General features: G+C 36.5%; 2 protein-coding genes across 2 annotated transcripts in view; both read left to right on the top strand.

Annotated features, from left to right (window-relative positions):
• Positions 1–27,621, top strand: part of LOC149770839 (uncharacterized) — a 147,836-nt gene that overhangs the window by 77,715 nt on the left and 42,500 nt on the right. The window contains exons 3-4 of the mRNA XM_089949057.1: positions 19,138–19,349; positions 19,757–19,928. Coding sequence (XP_089805183.1) covers positions 19,138–19,349; positions 19,757–19,928 — 384 coding nt within the window. The remainder of the gene's footprint in view (positions 1–19,137; positions 19,350–19,756; positions 19,929–27,621) is intronic.
• LOC149770840 (E3 ubiquitin-protein ligase MID1-like) lies at positions 7,661–18,619 on the top strand. Its single transcript, XM_089949059.1, has 4 exons — positions 7,661–8,898; positions 12,164–12,316; positions 17,565–17,635; positions 18,533–18,619. The coding sequence occupies exons 1-4, from the start codon at positions 7,683–7,685 to the stop codon at positions 18,617–18,619; spliced, it is 1,527 nt and encodes a 508-aa protein (XP_089805185.1). The 5' UTR covers positions 7,661–7,682.

Raw genomic sequence — 27,621 nt, 5'->3', positions numbered from 1 at the left:
TGAAATTTGACGGGAGTAAAATCGTGTCCATTTTATTTTGTCCTGAATTGTTTGACATGTTGGGCGGAGACATGGACATGAGAATGGCCATGATCAAGAAAAACGAATTACCAATCATTTACGACAACGAGTCTTTTAGCAAGTTATTTCGTGCCCCGGTAGAACTGAACCAAGGACTGAATTTGATGTTTGTGTACTCCGATGTGGTGAAGTACAACGTGGTGGGACACACCTCTGTGCCGTTACTGCGTGTCATTCCTTTCAAAGTGGATTCTGCCACGACCGCTGACGAGGAAGGTGGAAACACTTACCACGTTCACCGCGAATTTGTACATCCTCACTATTTGCCTGTCAGTAAGTCTTATTTGGACACTGTCAACATTGCTATGAAAGGAGATCTGGGACAAAATATTCCATTCACCAAAGGAAAAGTCACGGTGAAACTCTATTTTCGAAAAGGGTTCTCTCACGACTCGTATGTCATGTATCCAGTGTACCGAGGGGTTGCTCGACAACGAGGACACGGTTTAGGAAATATGTTAAAATCGGCCTTTCGTTCGGTGGCTCCGGTGTTGAAACCGATGGTGACATGCGGATTGCACGCCTTGAAAGACGCGGCATTGACACAAGGCAAAGAATTTCTCCAAAATATCATCATTGACAAACAAAACCCAAAAGAAGCCTTCATGAGGGCAGGCAAAAATGTCTTGCTACAGGCATTCAGCAAGGACAAGGCAGAAAGAGACGACGAAGAAAACACCCTTTCACCAGACTTCACACGTCTAAAGCTAGAAAGACAAAGAAAGAAGAACCGTTCGAGACTTAGACGTTTTCGATTATTGAGAAAGAGAAAATAATGATACACCGAGAGTCTTGCGCTTGTTCCAAGTCGGAACTGGATCAGTTTGCCATGCCACCCACCATGATGACCATACAAGAATCCCAATGGGCGGAATTTCACCCCGTCTCCTCTTTGACGGATTCCACTCCCATCGAGTTTGAAATCAAAGGTCAGCCCGAAGATTACATCGATCTGAATAGCAGTTACCTGTATTTGAAAGTCAAAGTGATCAAAACGGACAACACCAATCCAGGAGGCGATGCTAGAGTAGCTCCTGTCAACAATTTCATGCATTCCTTGTTCAGCGAAGTGGACTTGTACTTGAATAACAAACTGGTCAGCAGCAGCATTGATACTTACCCATATCGTGCCTACCTGGAAAATCTCTTGACGTACGGAAAAGAAGCTAAGAATACTCATCTGAATGCTTGCGTGGTATGGAAACCTGACACGGCAGGTGTAGGCACGTTTAGCGACACAGTCCTGACAGAAGACGACAATCCTCACAATGTGGGGTTTAACGACCGTCGTAAGAAAATTCTGCAAGGGTGAAGTTTAGAACTGATGGATCGTTTGCATTTGGACATGTGGTTACAAGAAAAGTATTTGCTGAACGGGGTGGATATCCGTCTGAGACTGAATCGTAGCAGTGCCACTTTCCATTTGATGGCCCATGCCAATGAATACAAAACTATCATTCAAGAAGCCCGACTTTACGTGCGTCGTGTGGAAGTGTTACCTAAAGTGGGAAACGACGTCAGTCACATGTTGAGCAGAACGACCGCCAAGTATCCGATACGACGCGTAGAAGTGAAAACGTTCACCATTCCCGTTGGACAGCGTTCTATGATCGAAGATCATCTGTTCCAAGGACAGTTACCCAAACGTTTGATTGCTGGTATCGTCAGGAATTCACCCTTTAACGGAACCCACGATCAAAATCCTTTTGAGTTTCAACATTACAATGTGTCCAAGATCGAAGTCATTCGCGATGGCAAGACCTTGTGTACCCGACCTTTTGAGCCCAACTTTGGTGTCGCGAAGAATTATTTGAGATCGTACTTGTCCCTGTATGAAGCCACGGGACAGTTAGGAACCAACACCAGTCACGGTATTTCGTACGACGATTATGCAGGAGGCTATGCTTTGTGGGGTTTTGATTTCACTCCAGACCAAGGCAGCGACGAGGGACATTTCCACCCTATAAAATAGGGTCAAATTCGTGTGGAACTTCAGTTTGCAAATCCACCTCCAGATCATACAGTGAACGTCCTCCTGTATGCAGAATTTGACAATACCATAGAAATCAACAGTTTGAGAGAAGTCATTCTAGACTATTAGAAGCCATGGAAGACTGTGATCCCTCTTTACCTAGTGGAGAAACTTTGGAGATGGAATGTGAGGAGACCGGGGAATAAGAATCTCAAGACAAAGACGAAGAAGTTATCATGATGAAGTCAAGATGGTCAGAACAAGAATCCCATTTAGTCTCCTGTTTTGCCAAACACTTGGTCGAAAAAATGACGGAATTGATCAAGAAAGATTGCTATGGATGTCAAAACGATCATCCCAGTCAAATTCAACACGATAAATGCCTGATGCTGAGTCAAGAAGAAAAATTGAACGAGTATCTGGACGAAGCTTGGAGTCTCATCTCGGACGAAGTCGTGTTGCATCAGTGGTATAAAGACTTGCGTGAACATTCTTGTCCACCATTAACCACTTAAGAGATCCATCGTATCGAAGTTCTTCTGAATCAGAGTGGGGAGACGACGCTAAACGCCTTTTACTTGTTAGACATTTTCAAGCAAAAAGTCAGGATCGAATTGATCACTTATTATTACCTGTGAAGAAGAAGAAAAAAACCCACACAAATCAATGGATACCTGGGAACTTTATTACCTTTTGAACCACAGTTCGTACACGGCTTCTTGGAATCCTGTCGTCTGTGCTAAAGATGAACTCCCTCATCGCAAACCTCAAGGCCATCAAGCTTATGTGATCAACACGGACAACAGTCATCTCCCAGTAACCCACTGGGTAGCCGTCTACTTTCCTCAAGAAGGATGTGTGGAATATTTCGATTCGTATGGATTACCTCCTTTGGAAGACGATATCATTAACTTTATGAGAAGAAATGCTCAGACCACCCGATTCAATAATGTGAAATTACAAGGCACAGGTTCCTTGGTGTGTGGACAATATTTGTTTATTTTCTGCATCATCGCAGTCAGGGCTATTCCTTTGAAGATTTAGTGAATCAATTTGATCCTCGTTCTTCTTCTAGAAACGATGTGAAAGTAGATCGATGGTTTTGTGACTATTATGCTTATCTTTTGTCTCTAGCTAGGAAATGTAGTGTCCATCAATGGCCTAATGACTTCCAACAGTGGAAATCACAATTTCATTCACAGCGTTGTCAGCCCTATCCAAAATAATGTGTGAGTTGCAAAAAAAATGTTTGTAATTTGAAAAAAAATGTTTGATGTTATATTGTTGGATTATTGTTAAAAATGTTAGAGTTGTTTGTTAGTGTTAAGTGATTTTTGAATAAAAAAATGTTGTGTTTTGAAGAAAAAATGCAATTGCTTTTTGTTTGGCTATAGGAATCTTGATTCATGCTCTTTGACTACTTACTATCCCTCTCATGACACTCACTGAACGTTCCGGCTCGAAAACCGTGGAGGGATGTTTTCCTTCACGTCCGCGCTTCCAGTTTCCAGTCTAACCATCCATTGTCGACTCATCCTCCTACGAAGATGTGCTCCAAGCTAGCTAAACTAAACGAAGCCTACGTGAATTTGCATAGGATCAGACACAGTCTGATACCGAAGCCAGAAGAGATAGAGAACGTGAGAATGTTAAAAGTCACTGAAGACCTGATAGAAGAGCTCTTCAGAGAAGAAGTGAACAGGGAGAAAGAAGAATGGACAGAGAAATACAGACTTCAGAAACAGCAGAGAGAGCAGCAACAGAAACAACAGCAGCAGCAGGAACCTGAACCTGACAGAGGCTTTGTCGATGATCGTATCGACACCAAAGAGTTCTTCTTCTCTTTCCGAAGAAGCAGACCTATCGTCAGAAAGTCTATCGTCAGAGGACGTCGCATTCTTAGAAACTAAAAGATTGCCATAGCAAACAAAAAACAGCCCTTTTCAGGGCTACCCCAATCTTTAGAAAAGAAATAACAATCGATCTGCCAATGTGTGTATGTAGAGTAGTGTGAATATAAACACTCTCTCTTTTCTGGTGTGTTTGTAAGCACTTACGTACGTTCGTGTGATAGTAGATAATGTTTGTTTTGCTGTTTTAGGTGAGTGGAGAGTAGATTTGGGATTTGATTGCTTTGCGTATGTGGATAGTATATAATTTTTTTAAAATGAAAATTTTCAAATCAGTAATGGGTAGTATAAAAAGTGAGTGAGTGTTTCTTTTAGGTCCGCGCGTTGTTTGGTCATGATCTAGGTAATGTAACTTTTGTTTTAGGGGGATGTTTTCCTTCACGTCCTCGCTTTAACTATAAATTGAAAATCGCTTGGCAGTCTAGCTACACTGTTCATTCGTTAACAAGACAATAAATACCAGAATAAGCAAATTTCTTGAACTCCAGATACATCTGGAATATGTCAGTCGCCTGTTAAATGAACTGGCAGCGGAGGCCATTGTAGTAGAGGGAAGAATAAAGAAGGAAGAGGAGGAGAGAAGACAGAGGGAAGAGGAGGAAAAGAAGATAGGAGAGAGGATGGCTTACAAGATACCAGAGACAGAGGACTGGGGTGCTGAAGCCAATCATCCTCCCTCTGCGCTCTCAAGAAAAAAAGTATAAGGAGACTGGGGAAGAAGATGTGTGTGTGGTGCCAGGCCTGGAAGGTGCCATCATTAACCAGGTGTCACTAGAGTTAAAAAAACAAACCCCTTTTCAGGGCTACCCAATACTCTAGAAAAGAAATAGTAATCGATTTGCCAGTGTGTGTATGTAGAGTAGTGTGAATATAAACACTTACTCTTTTTTCCGTGTGTGTGTGTGTGTTTGTAAGCGCTCACGTACGTTTGTGTGGATAGTAGATTATTGGGATTTGATTTTAATGTTTTGCGTGTGTGGATAGTAGATTTGGGGTTTGCTTATTGCTGCTTCACGTATGCGGATAGTAGATAATATGAGACGAGAAAAGTAGGGGATGTTTTCCTTCACGTCCGCGCGTTTTAAGTAATGATCTAAGTAATATATACTTGTCTCTTAAACAACATCTGGCTGAACTTTTAAATCAAGCTTCCACAGCTATTTCTACTAACATACTCAGCCAAATCCAGGCAATGTTGGCAGACGACACTGAAGAATTTGAAACTTCCACGCTGGCAGCGGCCCTAGAAGTATCATCATCCAGCGGCGATGAAGCTGATGAACCTGCACCACCTAAACAGAGTGGAAAAAAGGAAGGCTCTGTCTACCGGAATATCGGACTGGGAAAGGCAATTGATGATATCAAAAAAGCGGGCCACTTCGTCAATGCCACAAGACCGGGTGTCCTAATGTGACCTCATCGCTGCCGACCAATCGTGGCGGGAGTCACATACTGCTTGATTTGACACCTGGGGCATTTCAATCCAACTAAGAAACACGAGTGTGTGGTGTGACTATTCCCACTCATGTCTATTAGCCTTTCAGTCAGGTTGTTAAGGACTAGTTAGTCCTACACCTGAGTGGCTAAATTAAAAAGTACTCTTTGAGTACATAAAAGCCTGGGGGATGAGGCTCCTTTTCCTTCCCCCAGGAGTAATTAAAAATCACGCAGTGCGTGAATAAAAAAGTGGTACATGTTCAAAAGAACGAAAACCACTATAATCCAACTAACTAACTAACTAAGTAATATATATTTTGTGTCTTGGGGATGTTTTCCTTCACGTCCGCGCTTTAACTATAAGAACCCACAAAGTTCGTCATTCACACCATTCTGCAAAGAATAAAAAAGAAGATGGCTTCGAACCACCTTGATAAAATGAAAAAATTGCAAGACGTCCTGGACAATTTGGGCATGATGGAGCAAATGTTAGTTAGGCTAAACGAGGATCACTATTCTTATAGTCCCCATCGAGTGAAGATGGAGATTAACAACTTACGAAAAGTAAAGGACATCGTCAGTGATCTGTTGAAAGAAATAAAAGAGGAGAAGGAGGATGAAGAGGAAAGGATAAGGATGAGAGAATGGAATGAAAAAATTGAACAAGAAGAAGAAAATGAGAAGAGGATGAAAGAAGAGGAGGAGAAGCAGAAAGAAGAGAAAAATAAGAAAAAGGAGGAAGAAAAGAAAGAAAAGAAGAGAAAAAGTGTAGGACAGAAAATAAGAAGCTGGTGGATAAATAGAAGAAATTAGAAGAAGAAGAAGAAAACCAAAGGCCCTTTCAGGGCCACCCACATATCTCAAAAAGATATAGACTTTCAATTGCCTACCCCATTTTTTAATTTTTTTTTTATTTTTTAAAAAATTAGAGACCCCTCCCTGTATCAATTTTTTTCCCCTGTTCCATTTCCATAGACCCATCAGGTCGGGACCTTATTAAAATAGGGTCCCGACCCTGTTCCATTTCCCCCTTGACGCTCAACAGACCCACAATTTATTCCCATTTTAATTTCCCATTGACGCCAGAGTGACCCAGGGGTTTTCGTAATGTTAAATTTCCCATTGACGCTAAAGTGGCCCAGGTGTTTTCGTAATGTTAAATTTCCCATTGACGCTAAAGTGGCCCAGGGTGTTTTTCAATGCTAATTCCCCTTGACGCTAGAGTGGCCCCATTCACTACTTACATATACATACATCATGCGGTACGAAAATATATTTTAGTGCGTAACGAAAGAACGTCGTATCTATTGGAAGTGTTATACATGAAATAAATCATTATTGCATTTTTTTAAAAATTGGTTGAAATACAAACATATATTACACAGTAATCACACAATCTAATTTAAAGAGACCCCTAGAGAGTGCATGGAGCAAGTTTTGTGATATTGATCTAGAGTCTTATGTAGCAGGAGATGATGATAAAACGGTTTCTATAATCTTAAAGGCTGTTATAGTTAACATTGCTAAATTAGTCTTCCGAATTTTACTAGTATCATTTTGTATAAAAGTCCTAAATTTTTCACAAGTTGGATTCTGGTATACAAAGGTGGGTAAATATTTTCTTCGTAATTCTCCATATAGCGGACAAGCAGTAATAGAGTGGAATTCATTTTCGATATTAATGCTACAAATCTGACACAATCTTTCTTTATGAGAAAATATTTGCATATCTTTCTGTGTTATCTGTGGCTGGCATGTTCCCCACTCTAGGCATAGTGATTATATAATAAAAATGTTGTCTCCCAACTATTCTAGATATCTTTGAGTTTTCTGGTACAAATACCCTGCATTTTTTAAAAAGAAAATATGCATCTAAATAATTATTAAAATATTCAATCTTTAAGTCTGTATGGCCATAATACCACTTTTCGTAACTTCTGAGATAGCCACCTCTGCAAAATACAGTCACCCTTGTTTTTTTTCTTCCTCCATATTCACTTTTAATTTCCACTTCATGCAATATATATGCAGCCTACTGAGCAGATATTGCAACTGTGACCAGTGATATATATATATATATATATATATATATATATATATATATATATATATATATATATATATATATATATATATATGTCGTCCTTGCCCTGTCTTGTGCATTCGGTAGGATAACGTCTGCAGGAGAAGAAAATTAACACGACACCTATTTTATTTCGCTCGCTGATGGTCATTACAAGTATTCACTAGTCACGTTTTATTCTTTTAGGGCAGGTTGAAGCATGGCAACAAGCGCAAGTCATTTGATGTGTCCGGCTTGTCTGCAGGAATATAATATACCGAAATTACTTCCATGTTTACATTCAGTTTGTCAGAAATGCTTGGAGAAATTTATAAAGAATTCAACGATGTCGGAAGAGAAACTCTATCAATTTAAATGTCCCGTGTGCATGAAGACTGTAACAAAGCCACTATCTGATATGTCTGTAGATCAATGGGTCGAACATTTCCCAGTAAATGCAGTTTTGCTGTCGTTGTTACCAACGGTGAAAGCGAAAGTAGACCAGATATGTGACCCATGTTTATACGAGGGTACGTCCATTGCCGCGAAGTCCTACTGCGCCACTTGTAAAGAAACCTTGTGTGAATTATGTTATAGTGCACATCGTAAGAGCAGAGCTTCACGGGAACATATATTCCTCGCGCTTGATGAAACTGCCGACAACCCAGTAGCTTTAAGTCTTGCTATTGATATAACTTGCACATTCCATTTGAATGAAGATCTCAAGTTTTACTGTGCATCACACGACTCTGTGTGTTGCTCAGACTGTGTTGTTGATCATCACAGAGGATGTAACAAAATACTTAAGTTAAAGCAACATGCTGATAAACTATTCAACGCCAAAGGACCATTGGAGATGACAGAAAGAATAAAACAACTGGAAAGTCATCTTGACAAATATACTGCAGCAAATAATGAAACTTTACAGAAACTGGAAATTTCAACTAAAGATATGACATATGAAATTGACAAGTTAATAGCAACATTAAATGAAGCAAAGTCAAAAATTTCAGTGGAAAGAGAAGCTTTGTTAGAAGAAGAGTCACGGAAAAGACTCAATGAAAGCCAGCGCTGTCAGTCTTTGAAAGCAGCCTTGAGAGACTCTTTAATCCTCCTTAGTGCAGTTGTGAAGTATGGTAACAAGCATCACAGTTTAGTAATGCTGCACAAAATCAAAGAGCAGCTTGCATACTGCGAGAAAACTATCCATGACAAGTATTCTGAAGTTAGACAAGTTGAGGCCAGGCTACAAATGAACAAACATTTTATTTCACTGAGAAAGATCACTGGCAGCCAGGTTGGAAAGATAACAATGGCAGAAAACAAACTTAAACTTTGTCTACCTTTCCAGCACAATAACGAAGTGAGTTCAGACCTGATACAGACAATGTCAGATGAAGGAATATCAGTCAAATTGACCACACCAAGAGATTTAGGTACACATTTTGTCAATTTAATTTCAGCTGATACTACCTGACAAAATGTGTATGTAAGACATCTTATAAAATATATATTCCACAAACACTTAATGAAGCAACATTTGGTTTAAAAGATATTTTAGAATGTTTGAAATGTCTATTTTAGATCTGTAATGTTATTTTATATTTTAATCCAAATATTTAACAGTTATAAAGATATTTTATATTTTTTACAAATTATAACATTTAATTGAATCATTTGTCTGTGATTCCCCAATGGAGTTGACAATTTTGGCAGGTAGATGTCATTTTCATCATGAAAGCATAATGATATTATGTTTAAGAAGTGGTTTATATATGTAACTATTCTGCGCAGAGCTTCGAATCAGCAGCATAGGAAATGTATAACTAGCATTAGAGCAGTGAGAGAGAGAGAGAGGTGAGTGAAGTTACAGCTGCACGAAAAAATGTGAACTTGCAAGTGCTTGTTTATGATATGAAATTTAGGCCCATTTAGCAAACAATCCTGACCTGACTAGTATGCAGTGAGAACATGTGCAAGAAGCATCCAATTCTGCCCACTTCCATTGCTTTTGTCTTGTTGAGCCATTAATTTGTTTTGAGTCGGAAATGGTCTTAAACAACAGGTAAGATATGCAGGCATTCATTTTTGCCTCTTTTATTTAAAGTTAGCATTTTAGTACAGATACACCAGTTAAGAAGATTCTGAAAGATCAATTATTCAGTTTTCCTTCAAAGGAATTGTATCAAGAGTAAGAGCTTCAAGATTTGAGCATAAGTTTGATTTTCCTAACTTGCACTAGCGAATTCAGAACTACTGCGAAAGATCTTGAATAGGATCTGATGACATAAACCATGATTCGACAACCAAATGTGAAATATAGAACTAGTTGTGGCCTAAAGAGAGGATGATTATGAGAATGAATGGTTGTGGGATAGGACTGGTCACTGTCCTATATTCCATTCTATCCATTAAATTGCCTAGGAATAATAACATGAAAAAGATGTCCTCATTTGGTCATGAGATTTGGCCTTTCAGGGCACACAATACTGATATAGAAGAAGGAAGAATGGGAAACAGTATAGAAATGGAAATGGCTGAAGATACATAGAATATACACGGGTTTTGCTGGTTGTGAGATAATGAAAGTAAAATTTTAGTGAACAGAAAGTTTTAAGAGCTTATGCTAGTTATAACTGTAAAATAGAGACAGTATTGTTATGACTCTATGGTCTTAAATTAACAGAAATGAGTGAAAATCAAGCTTTGTAAAATTCAACAAATAATTTATTTCCCTAGAATACAAAGTGAAAATTTAAAAAGGAACTTACAGTATTGTGAATTAGGTCCCAAATAAACCCAAACGTTTTATCACAAGTCCAAATATGTGAAGATCTAATTGAATTCGTTTGGTATTCCAAGTGGGTTCCAATATTGAATGTAGTAATGTGCCTGTATTCTGGAATGTACAATGGCCTTGAATGTTGTGATGTATTAACAGTCTTTTAATGTATCGCAATAATATAATCCAAAATGTCATTGTCTGAATTTACTATAATTCCAAATTATTGTTTCAGTCCAAGAAGTATTAATGACTTTGTATTTCCAGTGAATCATAATTTGAATGAATAAATCCACCCAAACTAAAAACTGCACACAACAATAGGCAAGAATGAGTAATACTTAAAGTAAACAACATTATATAAAAAGCTAAGACACAGTAATAGCACTAGGTTGTATGTCAGTCTCTTCTCTAAAACATTCAGAGTTGCCAACAAGTGTAGGGGTTTCCAGTTGAAAAGCTAATATCTTACCTTCAGACAGAAGTAAATATGTTTATTTCCATTTGATAATAATCTGAATATTTAATTGATACTCATAGTGAAATATTAGCTATGCATTATGTTCTTTATCAAAATAAATTTCACGTCAGTTATATCATTAACATGAATTTGTAAAACGGTCAAGTACAGAATACAGATATACATGACATATACTCATGATGAAAAGACAATAAACAATACAAATTAAATATGCATAATACCTCGCGTCATAAAGAAAAAGATTGATTTATACAAGAAAGCTTTCACATTACACATTAGTCAGATATACATATGATTAAAACTTACATGAGATGAGGTCTTATGAATGACACAAAATATATAGCAAGTAAAATAATACTTCTATGAACATGAAAGTGCGTCTGCAATTAGATTATCTTTTCCATTGATGTGCCTGATGTCAACATCATAGTCCACCTTAATAATCTCTTATTTTGTTTTCTTGCTAATAAAAGTAAGGGCACTGTGATCACTAAATACAATAATTGGAGGATTAGCAAAACTGATATACACTTAAAAGTGTTGCAAAACCAATGTCAATGCCAAACATACCATCTTGATCTTGGTATAATTTCTCAGATGCTTATTAAATTATTATTTTAGACAATTAGTACGCTGGATGATCTCAACCATTTTTGTTTTCTTTAATCAACTCTCTACCAACCCCATCACTGGCATCAACACACATTTTAAATGACTAACTCAAGTTTGGAGCTGAAAGAACTGGTGCAATCTTCAGTATAGCCTTTAACTTATCAAAAGCTTCCTGACTATTTTCAGACCAATGAAACTTGGTTTTCTTACTTAACAATTTGGTCAGCGGTTCAGCAGTTATGGAAAATTTGGAGCAGAATTTGTGATAATGACCAGCCCTACCCAAAAATTGCATCAGCTGTGTTTTAGTGATAGTCATGTGGAATTTGCAGATAGCCCTGACTTAACCTCTTTAGGTTTAACTTGACTGCCCTAGAAATATAACAAAAGCATGACAAAATCTCACTGTTACATAAATTATTTGTCAGATTTGCATCACAGTGTCAATTAAAGACTTTCCAGATGGTTTCCAACTGATCACAGGAAACACCAAAATACACTCCAACACTGAACAAAACACTGAAATACACAAGTATGGACACCAGCTGGTATGCATAAATGTGGATCAAACCCAGCTTAGTCAATCATCTCATATGGAACTTCCATGAAACAACAGTCAAAATTCCGTTTACATTTTTTCTTCGTTTTTTTCAAAGAAAATAAAATACCCCAAAACTATACCGGTACATAAAAAATCAAAGGGAAAAGGATATATATATATATATATATATATATATATATATATATATATATATATATATATATATATATATATATATATATATATATAAAGTGATTTGCCTTTTAACACATTCTTGTTTTAAAGTTTATTTAGCCTCTGATGATGATGTGACTGCTACTGAAAAAAGTTCTGATTTTGATGGACAAATGATCAGAGAAAGTGACTCTTCAAGCACTATATTTGAAGACAGAGAGGTGTGTACAGACGGGTACAACATGATTCTAGAGCCAATAAGAAGTCAGGGATCGTCCTGGGCTTCGCCAATGTCGCAAATTGAGATTTTTTTTCCTTATTGGCGACAAAAATATTCCATCTGGCGATTTTTTTGGCGACATACTTTTTGGTTATTTAATTTGTACATACAATCATGGATTTGGACTGAATAAATTTAAAGCCAGAACGAAAGGAAGCCACAAACTTGACTAAGCAATGCATTGGAATCAATCTGTTACACAAACGATCCTTTGTTCTTATTGACAACCCTATCTTTACAGTGCATTGTTACATCATAATCTGCTTACGCTGACATCTGGGCTGAGTACTGTATGCTGCAATACAGTCAATCATGCTACCGCACTATACTTACAACTGACCGACTTATGAAGACGCGAATAGAACAGATACAATTAATTGTATAGCTAATCCTTCTGGTTTTTTTATACATATACCAATACAATAGTTTTGCTGAACCTTCATAGAAAACTGATAACCTCTGAAGTACCGACTACTGTGTATAAATACAAAGCAAATGGAAAAAATCTCAATCACAATTACATCTGTCGCCAGTGCAGCATTTTACTCATTGATCTTTTCCTTTTGCCATCAGTCCCGTGTTACGGCTGCAGAGACTTAAACTCCGCAACAAGAAATAGCAAAAAAAACAAAACAGTTTTGCATAATTAATAATAATTATTTATTTCTCAAAACACAGGAGTGAAAGAATCCCGAAATTGGGCGTGAATTTACGCTTATATATACGGTCCAATATTGCCAGGTGTTGACTCGTGTAAGTTTCATTCGTGGGAATGGAGATCCTATTTTTCTTGTCGAGAAAATTTATACAGCATTCAGTGATCATTCTTGGGATTTAGGAAGCAATTCGCTACAAGCTTTGTGAAGCTAGCCATAAAGGGGGGGGGGGGCTGCTGAGAGACTACAGGTGTCACCTGTCAGCACTGAGGACTGTGAACGTGGATTCAGTAAGATGAACCTCATAAAAACTGACATCAGAAATAAGCTCTGCATCTCATCTCTCGAGAATTTAATGAGAATCAGCATGTACAGATGTGAAAAATTAGACTTTGAAACTGCATTCAACAAGTGGGCAGCCCTAAAATCGCGACGGATCTTCATGTAACACTTTGTAACATTTTGTTAATGCTTGTTGTAATTAAAGTATTAACTAATCCATCTTTTGTAACTTTCATTGCCTGTTACATTGATAGACTAAATTAACACTTGGAAAAATGTACACTACTTTTTTGGGCGACACTTTTTGAAAATTTGCGACAAAAATATTGAGGTTGGCGATTTTTTTGGCGACAGCTTTTTAAAAGCCAGGACCATCCCTGAGAAGGATCATGATCACATCTGAGAGTACTGCAGGTAAAAGCACTTTGTTAAGGATGTTCTTAGTTGTAATATCAGAATCTACTACACAGCTTAAAATGATGTGAACATTATTATATCATGGAAAAATGTCTATAATATCTCGCATGAGATGAATACTATACATACAACATGCACTGTTTTAGTTCATAGGGCACTTAAAATCTCTGAACAAATTAAAATATGCATCAGATTGGTTTGTGAACTAAAATAATTTCCTGGCAATTCTGAGGGCAGCGATGTGAAAAATCTTGCCATGCTAGTAAATAGTCATTTGCATGAAAACCGTTATCTGAATAATTTTGACTCATGTTCGCTCACTCAAGCTAATATATTGGTGAATATGTTATTTGTTGTGCTACTATGTCTCATCTAAATATTTATTTGTCCAAAGCAGTGAAAATATACCATTACTACTTGGATCTGGCATGTGAGACAGCCATTCATCAGTATATCGTACTTACTGTAAACAATATTTACAACACTCTAAAATTTGGTGTGGTTTATATTTGTTATTACATACTATGGTTAAGTAGTAGTTTATGTCCTGCTGTGTACAGTATACCACATACTCCAAGTAATGGTCTGTATTGTACTCTCGACATTTAAAGACGTGGATGGCACATTAATGGTTTTGGATGTTCTTAAGTCAAGTAGACTAGCAATTGATGGTATATCTTTATGCTAGTACAGTTCAGATATTTGTGTGGACCAACTGTTGAATGACCATGTCTTAAGGACATTTGTTTCACTGCCAGATATCTTTCTATTGAATAATATTTTTTCCCAGACATTCTCATCTGTTGTTTGTGCAACTCAGAATTATTAGGAAGACTATGATAATAATAATGACGACTTTATTTAATGAGGGTAACACAATTTGCTGAAGAACTAATTTACCTTGAGGCTTTCATAAAAAGGAATTTATTTATTTTAACGATCTCTGAAGCCATTGGATATATTGGGTTTAGAAGAAGGAAATAGAGTTTGCATTTCTAATGTCAACTAGAATACTATTCCAGTGCAAAGTTCCAGAGTATTGGACATTTTTAAAAAAAAATTCCTTATTTGGTTTGGGGATTTTATACTGTTTGGTAGACATGGATTGCATTCGGCAAGTTTTACCAGATAGCCTATACTAGAATAGTAATTGTAAATATTCAGGAGCACTATTATTGGATATCCTGTACATTAATTTGACTTTTCTTAACTGGATTCGGTCTATAATAGGTAATATTTTTAACTTACCAGCTAAATTTTCCTTGCTTTCTTTCTAGATTGATATTAGTCCAAATGCTCTTTTTTGAAGATGTGCTAGCTTTGCTATGTTTTTATCATTTGAATTACCCCATACTGTATAGCAGTAGTCTAAATAGGGTTGTATGTAACTGTTATAAAACAATTTTCTGTGCCTTTCAGGGAGAAAATGTCTTATCCTACTGAGAAGCTATAAACTTGAATTAACTTTTTTTTTACTGATATATTTGATATGTTCAGTCCATGATAGGTTATTTTCTACCAAAACACCAAGTAGTCTATGTTATTATCTACCAAAACACCAAGTAGTCTATCATGACAGACCATTTGCAAATTTTTATCCTTCCATGTCAGACATAGTTCATCATTATCAAGATTAGTCCTTTTTTACTGTGTTGAGATATTAATATTTTAGTTTTACTGGTATTTACCACCATGTTATTGCATGCACATCAGTTGTTCAGTTTATTTAGGGCATCATGTAATGAAATTTCGAGTTCATGCTTTGTGTTTTGGATGTCTGACAATGCTGTGTAATCTGCATAGAGATCTGTAGATAAATTGAGTCCTTTAGTAAAAGTGGTAGGTCATTAATAAATATTATGAATAGCAATGGACTTAGAATTCAGCCTTGTAGTACTCCATGCCTAATTGTTCCTGTTCAGACAGAACATTATTTATATAAACATAATGTATTCTCTCACTTAAGTATGAAGCAAATGATCTAATTGTGCTTTCATCACATTGGTAGATTTTCAGTTTCTTCCAAATAATTTCATGATCCACCATGTCAAAAGCTTTCCTGAAATATACAAATACTGATCCTATTATTCTACCTTGGTCAAGTGCTTGAAGCCATTTATCAGTTAGAGAGATCAAGGCAATCTCACAGGAATGTTTATGTCTAAAGCCTGATTGATTGGGGTGTAACAGCAAGTGTTTGTTTAAATATGATATGAACGACTGATGCACATATTTTTCACTAAATTTTGACAAGTTGGGTAGTATTGAGATTGGCCGGTAGTTATCAGCATCATCCTTAGGACCAGACTTATGAATAGTTTATGAAAATCATTGAAAACATTTGCAATGTCATTGTCATCAGCGACTATGGTGTCAACCACAAGTGAGTGAATTTTATTTGTCTGATATTTGTGTTTTCCCCCAATGAGTTCATTGAATACTTTCCCAATGGAGTTTGTGTTGCTCATTTTGTTTTCAAGCACTGATCGATAATAAGTGTTTTTAGATTTTTTAATCGTACTTGTTATTTTATTTCTCCATACTTTAAATTGTGCATGGTTTCCCAAGGCCGTAAATTGGTCTCCTGTTTTTATAGCATCTTGGATTTCAGTAGTAAGCCGGTTAGGTTGGATTTCATACTTTACTCGATGTACTTTTTGTGGTGTATGCTTAGAGACTACATCCTTAAATAAGTCAGTGCACACCATCAGCGCTTCATCTATGTCATATTTTGGATTATATTCCATTAAACTTTGTAAAGGTCATCGAGAAATTGTTCTTCATTAAAATTTGTGAATGATCTGTAAGTGATAGGTTTGTGTGTATCTATCTTATTTGTCTTGCATTTAATATTTCTTGTCAAAAAGTAAGATAGTGGTCACTAAGACCAATATTCGGTACATTAACACAAGCCACAGTGTCTGGTAGGTTGGATTCTGCTTCGTATTTCAGACACATCTCTTTGATGAAGGGTGCTGAAATTGTTTTAGTTGTGTGATATCATTGAGCAGATGCTGTCACATTTGACTGAACAATGGGAAATGCAGTTGGTGATGTAGCAGCTGACTCTTTGGAGATGGTGTCGTCTTATTGCTGTTGCAGGTGTGACACACAAATGAGAGGGGGTACTGTTGTTTGCAATGCAGGATTACTTTGGGTATCAGTTGCTACTTGAATGGTCATATTATATTTTCTTTTGGCTGGTATTGGGATTGTCTGTGTCTGAGCATATGACATTGTTGCTATTTCGGAGTCTGACTGGATTGCTGTTTCACATGAGGTTACTTGCTCATTAATCTTGCCCAGTGTTGGCTTAGTATGATAACAGTTGTTTTAATTTTTCAATTTGGGCCACCAAGTTCCTAATTGTTTTTTTGTGATGTACACTCATGGAGAAATCATTATGGTTTAAGCCATCACTGTAATGGTCTTGATTGATGGAGTATGTAATTGCCTAACACTCTGGAGGGGTGTTAATTTTATGCCCTGAGTCATCTAGGTCAAAGACTGTAGGAACCATTTCATTTTTTGTAGTACATCTAGTTACTGGTGTTGTTTTATACAGTTTAGCTGTCACAGTGTTTTTCTATTGTGTTCTGTAGATAGTACTATTTTGAACACATGAACTGCACAAAGTCATGCAAGGTTCTGAATAAAATATCTGTTTTACAATCTCAAACTTGTGTGTATCTCTATGTACACATACATTGTATTTTATTTATTTCGACCTTCAAGAATTCCGGATAAATGTCAGCCATATTGGATAACACCAAATCATCATCAGTAACATTGTTTTTATTTTCACTCTGTACATTACTGACCTGCATGGATTCCTGCATGGGATTATCAGTGTGACTCTTATCTTCATGTATATCAGACATACTAAAGCCAGAAAATGATGCAGAAAAGGTTGAGCTAAGTGTATTGAGTAAGGAACCTACAAGGCTGGTATTTAAATCAGTTTCCATAGTTCTTCTATTTTCGAGTTGCTCATAACAGTATTATCTTGATGACTCAAAATGGATTCCATGGAGGTATGCATGGAATTAAAGTATTGGGGAAAGTCCCTTCTTTCTAGCTCATGTAGAATGGTTGGAGGTTTGCAATAGAGATTTTGATAAATTATATGTTGCATGCAGTAGGATTAATGATGCAGGCCTACCAAGACACGGTGGAAGAAATATATGGAAACTATGGATGTGATAAAATATGAGAGTTAAATGTGCTGCCACATGTCAAATATGATGGCAATATATAAAAGCAAATGTAAAGATCTATGAGTTATCTTGTTTACCGGATCTTTGGCAATTTATAGGCATATGTAAGGAGAAAGAGACTATATAATCAGTATTAGTTTCTAATCACCCCCCCCCCCTTTTTCTCCTTTTCTGTTCCCGTGAATGTTCAAAGTGTTATCAGGAAGAAAAAACACGTGAACTTTGAAAGACAGCTTGTATGAAATTCATCTGTGAACAGTTTAAGAGTAATTCTGACTGTACACAGTTAAATATTTTAACAGGTGTTGTTGCATCCATAAAAGTAGAAATCTCTTGATCATTTTGTTGAGAGAGAGAGGAGAGGATGGAGAGATGGCGATGATGAATGAGTTTAATGGAACACTTGAAGTCAGCTAATTTTGTGTGGAAGGTTCATGCATCAGTGAAAACAGAAAGTTAAAGAAAGATGAAGTACTCAGTACAAAGCAAGAATGCTTCAAATAGACTTCAAAATGGTTATTTGCATTATCCTGTGTGTATGTAATCAAAAAGCGATTGAGCTAGATGAACTGCTTAAATTTGATCTTGCAAAACATTCCTCTATGTATTTGTTTTGTTTTGATGATAGAACAAGAAAAATAAAGTTGGTTTTGCTATAATATTAGATTCCACCAGAGTAAAGTTACAGGTTCTTCCTGTAGTTAAACTGAACTGAAAACAATTGCTGATATAAATGACACTTTCCTGATTCCAATTATTAATGATTGATTGTTCGATACATTTAATGACCTTACAAAAAATATATGACATGTAATCTGTTCACAAACTGCCCTCCCATGGAGTGAGTTTGGGGCGATTGTTACTGATAGACGGGACACACTTAAGACGCTATGGAATCTGTAGATGATGCATAAATATACAAATGATGCACCAGAGAATATCATCCTCAGTTAAAGCGAAGAAATATATTTTACAAAATAAAGTGGTTTTGGCCACAGTCGTTATTGAAAACCAATGACGATGCTTCAACTCTACAACAAAATAAAGTAATGAAACGTTTCTGTATTATATCCATGAAAGGAAAAATTGGGTTGATTTTGTTTTAGCTAAATCTGCTCCTTTGATCCATTAGTGCAACTATCAAAATACAATACCTTCAACAATAACATGAATGAAGGAACCGTTTGCTTTATACTGTTGTTTGAAATATTTATTATGATATCATATTTGCAGGTGATCTGTCCTTCCCAAGTAGCTGGACCAAAATGAACCCCAGGGAAAATATGAAATGTGTTACTCTGAATCCTAGGGATAAGGAGTACAAGGATATTTTTCAAAAGTTTCTTGCATCAGCCAGAGGTGCTGACCAGCAAGTTGCAGCAAATGCATATGGTAGTTTATGGAGTCCGATGACTTATGGCAGTTCTAGGCTTACTGTGGTCCAGGTAATATTAGGACCTAATTTCATAGCTGTGGTAATTTCAGTGAAATTTAAAAAATCTTACATGTGTATTTGCAGCTCTGAATTGACATAAACTGGTTTTATGATTATATATAAATAATTTCACTGTCTACCTAATTAAACATTAAAAAGAATACAACATATTCACTTGACCTTTATCTTACACCCTTGTTCACTAGGTTTGATTTATTAGTGTACTCATTTTGTACTCTCATCTACACAGACATGATGCACTTTGGGTGCAGATGTGGTGAATATAAACAAGATTTTATGATTTTTTATGATAAGATCTCCTTTATTTGTTGCTGTTCATGAGTTTTGATTTTTATTCAGACTACGTTTTGAACACATGAAACATCCCCCATGAAACTACATGTATATAACCTACAGATAGAAAGAGTGCAGAACAAGACCCTGTACCAGCAGTACAAGGCAAAGAAGAGACAAATGGAGACAGAGAACAAAGGAGTGGCAAATGAGAAGGAACTATGGCATGGAACTGCTTGTACCAATATTGCAAATATTAAAAAAAATGGATTTAACAGGAGTTATGGTATAAGTTGTAAGTATCCTGCAGGACTTTACTCTCCAAGTGGATCTGTTCAGGCCTTTCTTTCCATGAGTTCTTTTAGTTTAAACCATATTTATTTGAAAAACTGTGTAAAATGCAGTTACAAGCATATGGTTTGGGGGATTCAGTAGAAAGCATAAGCTTATTAGCACTTCTCCCCAACAAAAAAGAAAATATAACATCAAAGATCACAATGCTGGTACCATCAGTTTTTTATGAATGAAGGCCTGTATTAAGTTGACTTTTTAGGTTAAAAGTGATCATCAATTGCCACCATGTTATATAATCGATTTCATGCTAGTTGTAAATTTTGGCCACATGTCTGTATATGTTGATATACATCAGTTTCATGACTGCTGTAATGTTGGACCACGTGTCTGTACAGGTACATATACATCAATTTCATGCCAGTCATAATGTTGGGTCACATGTCTGCACAGGTACAAAAAAATAGTCTTATATACATGTATATTAAATACAGATATGATACATGTGTATGTTATAGCTGCAAAAAGAAATATCTAATGATAACAAGGATGATAATGTTTGGAAAAAAGAAAGTTCCGATGATAACGATCATGTTTCTTTTTTAAAAAAAATGATCAATTGATAATAAGCAGACCTGCCAACTCTTATGATTTTTCCGTAAGTCTTACGAAAATTACACATAAAATAAGGACTTATGGCATACTAGCAAAAACTATGGAAAAATTATGATTGCTGAACAGTCCAGATAATTGGTTCATCCGTGTTTTATTTGGATCCAGGTTTCACCTTAGAATTAATGAAATTGGTCAGGGAACCAGACTAACTTTACAGCAGCACCCCAGATGATTTAAACTGCACATATTTGTTCATGAGAAGTGTCTACATGATCAAACTGTTGATTATAGAATTTTTTTAAAATGGCATCCAGAAAGCAGTGCATGTTTAAGACAAAAGGGATAATAAGGTTCTAGAAATGTGTTAATCAACACAGAATAATAAAAAAGTGATGTGTGTTAAAGGCGAAAGGGAAAATAAGCTTCTAAAAAGTGTTAATAATCAATACAGAATAATAAAAAGGAGTATTCAGATTCTTGTGAATAAATGCTGGAAAGGACATCACGTGTCAATGTGAATATGTCTCGTGGTGGGAGATATGATTGCCATCATCATGTGAAATGGAAAAGAATTTCCAGGAATTATGTCAAGTTGGGAGATAGCAACAAGCCATTGAGCTGCATAGGGTTTGGAACTATAGTTTGTGCAAGTGTACTAGTGGTAAATAAAGTCTATGTGTACATTGTAAACTTTTCAGTTGAACATAATGTTTATCATCGATGCATCAACATTTTAATTACATTTTCCAGCTCTACAATAGCAGTTATTGATATTTTGTTACACATTACTGAAAACCGGTCAATCTTGCAGAAAAAATATCAACTGCCATATTGAAACGGATTCGTCAGGGTTGGCAGGTCTGATTAAGGATTAATATCTGGAAGTAGAAATATCTAATGATGACAGTGACAATATGTACCCAAAGAATGAGCTAATGATAGTAATGATTTATATGTAAGAATGTACACCCAGTAATTTTCTCATAATTTAAAAATGTGTTTGTATTATGTAAAGATGATGAGCCAGATTTAAAAAAGTACTTTAGTGAATTTAAATGCAGCAGAGAGGGTGAACCCACCTCAGTAAATCTGAGCAAAGAAGTCTACATGGCTTACCTGAATGGGGGAAGGTTCCATTTCGAAAAATAAAGCTTTCAAGAAGGAAGGCTCCATTTGAAGGGCCAGGCAAAAAGGTCTATACAGGTTACCTTAACGAAAAGGTCGCACCCGCTGTTGCTATCCTAAAATTTTATCAAGACCTATACGATATCGTGATCGGGGGCCATATAAGTTTATTGTTATAAATACATGCGGGGTTGGCTGAGCCTGACTAAATAAATTTCTAAACTTAATTATATCCATATCACCGCTACACCAAGTCTGCTGAATATTTCACAGAGTATGTGTATCAATTCCGTTAAATACAACTAAAATATTACAGTTGTCTCTGATCACTTTAGGTACTTGCGTATACCGCTGAGTAACAAATCACATCCGTGTTTTTATGCCTGCCCCGAGAAAATATCCGAGCTGGATTTGGCTGTTTGTCTAGCATTACATCGTCATATACAACTAAATTGTTAATAAATCCATCAAGGTCATCTATGGATGGCGCTTCATTAATATCAGTAATAAATTCAATAATGTCTTCGTTTAACAACTTTGCATTTTTATTAAAATCCTTAAGTGCTTTGTAACACCGTTGATCATCAAGTGACGGAGTAACTAAATACAATTTATCCCATTTGATCCACCTCATTATTAAATGAAGTAACAGTTGTGTTTTGGCAGACACTGATGGGCCAATTATAGTCATTCGGACATAATTTGGTAGCGCTGGATGATGCTTGACCGTCTCGTGCTTTCGTGTTGCTAAAAATCAATTACATCTATGATGTAGAAATATAATAAATAATATGGATTTATATTGTGTGAAATGCAGGGCGCGTATCCCCACAAGTAGACTAACAACTACAACTACGAAAAATAAATGACAAGCACTTACGGGTAAGTGTGAACGATGTGGTACAAAAAAAATTAAGTTTATTTCCGCTGACAAACCAATGGGCAAGACTAAATAAACGGAGGTGATATTGCTGTGCATTTAACAAAGTTACCAGGAATGCCATGGGGAAAATACCCAGTAGAAAAACACCTTCCAGGATATAATTACTGTGGTCCTGGTATTATACTTGATGTCAGACTCGATAACTAAGATCAGCCAATGCCTGGTGAGTATCCTGTAAATGCTATTGATACAGCATGTCACGCTCATGATGTGGCTTATAAAAGTAAAAATAAATCTTTCAAAGAATCATTAGCTAATTGGTTAGTAAGATCTGCAATGAAAGGTAAACTAGCATTAGGAGTCGGTAATGAATCAACCGATTATATTATAATGGAATCGATCTATTATAGTCCAATGGGGATGTTGGAAAGGTGCAGGAGTGATTAGTAAACTTGCAGACGCAGCAAATATTACACGTGTTGCTGCTGAAAAATGGTTAGCACGACAGACAATATGGCAAATTTACCTACCACCACTATTCAGCATGCGCATTTTGATGTTAGCGTGCCAAATGAAGTTCATCAAGCTGATATTTTATTTTTACCACACGATACTATCAAAACTGGTAGACGTCAATTAACATACTAGCTACTATCAGCTAAAACAGCAACTGAAGTAGCTTCAGCGTTTGAATGAATTTATCAACGAGGTGGTCTATGATGGCCACATTTATTACAAGTCGATCCTGGCAGAGAATTTCAGGGTGCAGTATCATCGTTGATGAAAAAACATAACACTGAAATATGACGAGGACACACTGCAATTCATCGCGATCAGGCAATTGTTGAATGATTTAATCGATGATGATCAGTTATTTGGATATCAGTATGCAAAGGAAATAGTTCAAGATACGAGATGTCGTGAATGGGTTGCGAGAATACCAAGTGTCATAGCTGCTTTTAATAATGAAATTATTTGAACAACTTCTATGAAACCCATTAATGCAATTACATGAAAACATACCTGTACAACGACATAATTTTTCAAAACAACCAGTATTGGGTAATGTTACTGTAAGATATTTATATGAATCCGGTGAACTTGAAGGTGGTAAAAAATAGGAGCAACTGATCCTATCTGAAGTTTTACAATGCATAAAATGTCCAGCGTGGTAAGATCCACGGGTAGACCCGCAATCAACAGATTAGATTCAACTGCTCTTCAGCGTGGATTTTTCCTTGAACAATTACAAGTAATTCCTGAAGACACACAGTTACCACCGCGATCACTTTCGTAAGCTAGCACCCCTACTTCGGTTACACTCAAGACAGATCTGCATCACATTTTCGCGTGTCTGACAAAAACTACTATCTTTTCTATCTACAGTAAATTGTCTTGGATGTTTATCCGAGTACTGCCACAGCGTTACTCTATTACAGCTTGCACAATGATTATTCTGCTGTTGTTTCAATGTCATGATAAATTCAACATCTAGATCAAAGTTGCATTTTTATTTTGTCACATTGTTTATAACCAGCTAATTTTTTTCTTACTATATCGCTGTCAATAACATCATTGATGGTTTCTGTAGTGTCTATGACAATTCTCCGCAGCTGAGATATTTTTCTGACTCGAGACACTGCGAGATAAACTAAGTTTGACCATTCGATACGATCATCGATGATCCCAACAACTATATCAGAGACGGTTAACCCCTGAGATGAATGAATTGTCATTGCATATCCCAGCGTCCATGGAGTCCTCAACAACACTGACATCAACTACGACAACATCATTTAATACAAGATTCTGTTTTTCTGTTGAATGGAGAAATTTCAACTTTGATATTCTGTCGTCGTGGATCAACTGGTCTATAACACAATGGTACACGTAGATCTGAATTTTTTTCCTTATGCAACTGAAATAACTGCTGTTGATGTGTATCACAAACTATCTTTCTACTTGCACTATCAAATCATATGGTCTCCACACTTGCAGAAAATCGTTCATAGACGTTTCTGAAATTATTTTACGCGTTATTTCACACTGAATTGTATTTGGTTGTAGTCTGATTAATTTCTTAAACTCCCATAATTCTGGATCAAGAGATCTATGATCATCAGTTACTTCTTCATAATAGTCTACAAAAGTATTTAGCCATTCGTGTGGCGATAACCCAACAAACGGTGGTGGTTGACCATGATCGCCGCACATAATCACAGCTGTATTTTTCAATAACAGCCAATCAAGAAACAGTTTTAATGTATCTTTAGATACTGTGCATACTTCATCCCAAATGATGATCCTTGGAATGTATTTCTCGCCCATTCGGTCATGAGTCCATGAGTATCCCTTCCATCGGAAGAAGTTATGATAAGTACATGATCACAGTCCTCATTGTTTCATTTCTCTTGCGAGTCTGTGTGTAGGTGTTAAAAGAACCATATCATCTGAACTCTGAAGAAATAATTTGATCACTCGAGTTGTCTTATCAGAACCTCTGGGTCTGTTTAGATAGACAGTCTTGTGTCGGGATAATAGATCATACACGGACAGTGCAAATGATAATTCTGATATCTGATAATTTTTATAATAAGCATCTTTAACCGCAACATCTGCGGATTCAGAATAATTATATAACATTTCTTGTTTTATTCTCCATTCACCCCACGATGCGACATGAGCGGTAAATTGAGTCAGTAATTCTAAATATTTTCTTTCAATAAAAAATGAATCCATTGTAACGCTGACTTCATTGCTATGGAATCTGTTTATCATCGATAACAAATTTATAGAAACATAAGCAAGCATTGAAGATCTTAAATGAGTAAACTGAGGCGAGTCGCCATCAATATAACCAACAATTGTACCTAATCATGTTCCGTTAGACAAGTAAGAGTTTTCTCGGCTGATAAATATATTTCTCTTCATTGCATCAGCACTTATAAAATCATATTTAACATCGTCTAGGATCAGTCGTGCATAATGTCGTATAATATGCATAATATGCTCCACCTTAAGTAAATTTAGCGATTATGCTTCTGCAAAGATTCTTTACAATTTTATTTTCATCAGCTGGTGGTAACCAAACTTCTTTCTGAGGACGGCATGATATAATTGCCTCACTTACAATCAACGATATTAGTATTTTACAATCAAGCATATATTGTGACAGCACTATTGATGCCCAACGTTTTTCTAAAAAGTGCCTACCAAACCAAACATAATGGATCAGATGAAGACCTTCAGCAAACTCCAATGACTCAGTAAGGGTGAATCCAGTTAGATCAAAATCATGTAGGGGTCCTTTTATTGATAATCTAGTTATCTCATGTGTGGGGTGTCGAGATCTTTTAAAATATCCAGAACACTCTCCATAACCAAGAAAACTCCCTGGATAACACGCGACCATATCAACCGAGATAACATCGTTGTGGTCATGCTAGGTATTTCACAATCCGCCATGGTCATACTCGCAGCAACTTAATTTCACATCGTCAAGAAATTCAAATCGTGTTGGCTTCCACGAAATTTTTTCTCTTGCAAAGTGAGCTGCAAAGATGGAACTGTAAAACAATTATTCAACAATTGTTCAGTATTATCTCTTGAAAATTTCTGTGCAAGAATTTTCATTTCCTCATGAAGAGATTCTTTACGACATAATTTGCCGTTAGGTCGTACAAGTTGATCATATTTTTCGTCATCGGAATTCTTAAATAGCCATATGATACAGGATCGTTTTTGCTTATTTCGTGAATAAAATCAAACATGTTTTCCCCAGAGTCTTGAGGGTAAAATCTTATGGCTCGATCTCGAGGAAATATTGTCACTGCACTGCGCATTTTGATCAACGACATTTATTGGAGCTCCTTCCTTTTTATGTTTTGAATCGTGTAAGATCTCTCCTGTTATTGTTGCTACTATTATAGGGAATGTTAGTGTTTATTTCTAACTTAGCGACATCATTTGTTGTAGCTCCGTTATCCTTGAATAATTCAGCCCATTTGTTTATTTTTTCACATCGCTGATCCGTTAACCCATTCCATGTATCGCATTTGTAAAATGTTCAACTACTCATTTGGGTACACAATTTAGTCTTGATAATCTCATTGGTGCAAGATCATAGACGCTGGGTTTATCATCTAGCGAATAAATTCAATAAAGAACTGCTGTTAAAGGATACGCTCGTTCGTAATATGGTTTATCAATACCAGTCAACATTCCTGGTTTGGAATTTTTACAGCAGTTTTCCCATTAGCAAGGACAGGGTCACATTTGTCACGGATAATCCACACAGCGCTGCTAATTGTCTGTTTGTGATAATACAACAAATTTTATTCTGAAAAACTATTTTTGATCGTTGAGATATTCGATAATCTTTTCCGCCCGCTTATCGTTCATTGTAGCATCGACACCATTGTCATCGCTTATAATTTTGAATATTGACCATACGTGAGATGCACCATTGTCGCTAAATTCTTTTTAAGCATCTCGAATATTATTAATCAGATTAATCGTCAGATCAGCCTGAGCTCTCCTCCGCAAGTCAGGAGTTCTTCTGTCAAGATTGAACCTGGATTCAGGAAACTTCGTTTTCCAGGGCTCAATTGTAGCTAATCTCTCAAACTCTTCCATATTGTATTTTAGACAAGTATTTAAATTAAAATATTTTATATACAATGACTCAAACAAAGAACCAATGCAAATGGCTGATTATAGGGTCAGGGCCCCGTGTGGCCGAGTGGTCTAAAGCGCTCTCCGTTACGGATCACTGCTATCTCACCTCTGTCTGCGTGGGTTCGTGTCTCGGATTCAGCCAATGTGGGTTTATGAGAAAGCTTGCCAGTAGCTTCTTGTGGGTCGGTGGTTCTTTCCGGGGTTTTCCCGGGTTCTTCCTCAACCATTAATACTGGCCGCCATGTATAGCCTATCGTGTGCTGAAAAATGGCGATAAACCCTACAACAACTGATGATAGGGTCTGCAACTCCTTGTAACAAATCTTGTGTAAATGAATTATGCGGACAACATTTGCAAAGCGTGCGTCGGGGAAGTCTTGGTCCAAAACCCTGCTTG

This window comes from Sinohyriopsis cumingii, unplaced genomic scaffold, assembly GCF_028554795.1.
Source record: "Sinohyriopsis cumingii isolate HCF-2022 unplaced genomic scaffold, ASM2855479v2 utg002262l, whole genome shotgun sequence".
NCBI classification, from domain to species: Eukaryota; Metazoa; Mollusca; class Bivalvia; order Unionida; family Unionidae; genus Sinohyriopsis; species Sinohyriopsis cumingii.
This window is presented reverse-complemented; position numbering and strand designations above follow the sequence as displayed.

Coding starts and splice junctions, on each gene's coding strand:
- LOC149770840 (XM_089949059.1), top strand. CDS start 7,683: ATGGCAACAAGCGCAAGTCATTTGATGTGTCCGGCTTGTCTGCAGGAA. Junction 8,899..12,163: donor GACCACACCAAGAGATTTAG/GTACACATTTTG, acceptor CTTGTTTTAAAG/TTTATTTAGCCTCTGATGAT. Junction 12,317..17,564: donor GATTCTAGAGCCAATAAGAA/GTCAGGGATCGT, acceptor CATGTATATCAG/ACATACTAAAGCCAGAAAAT.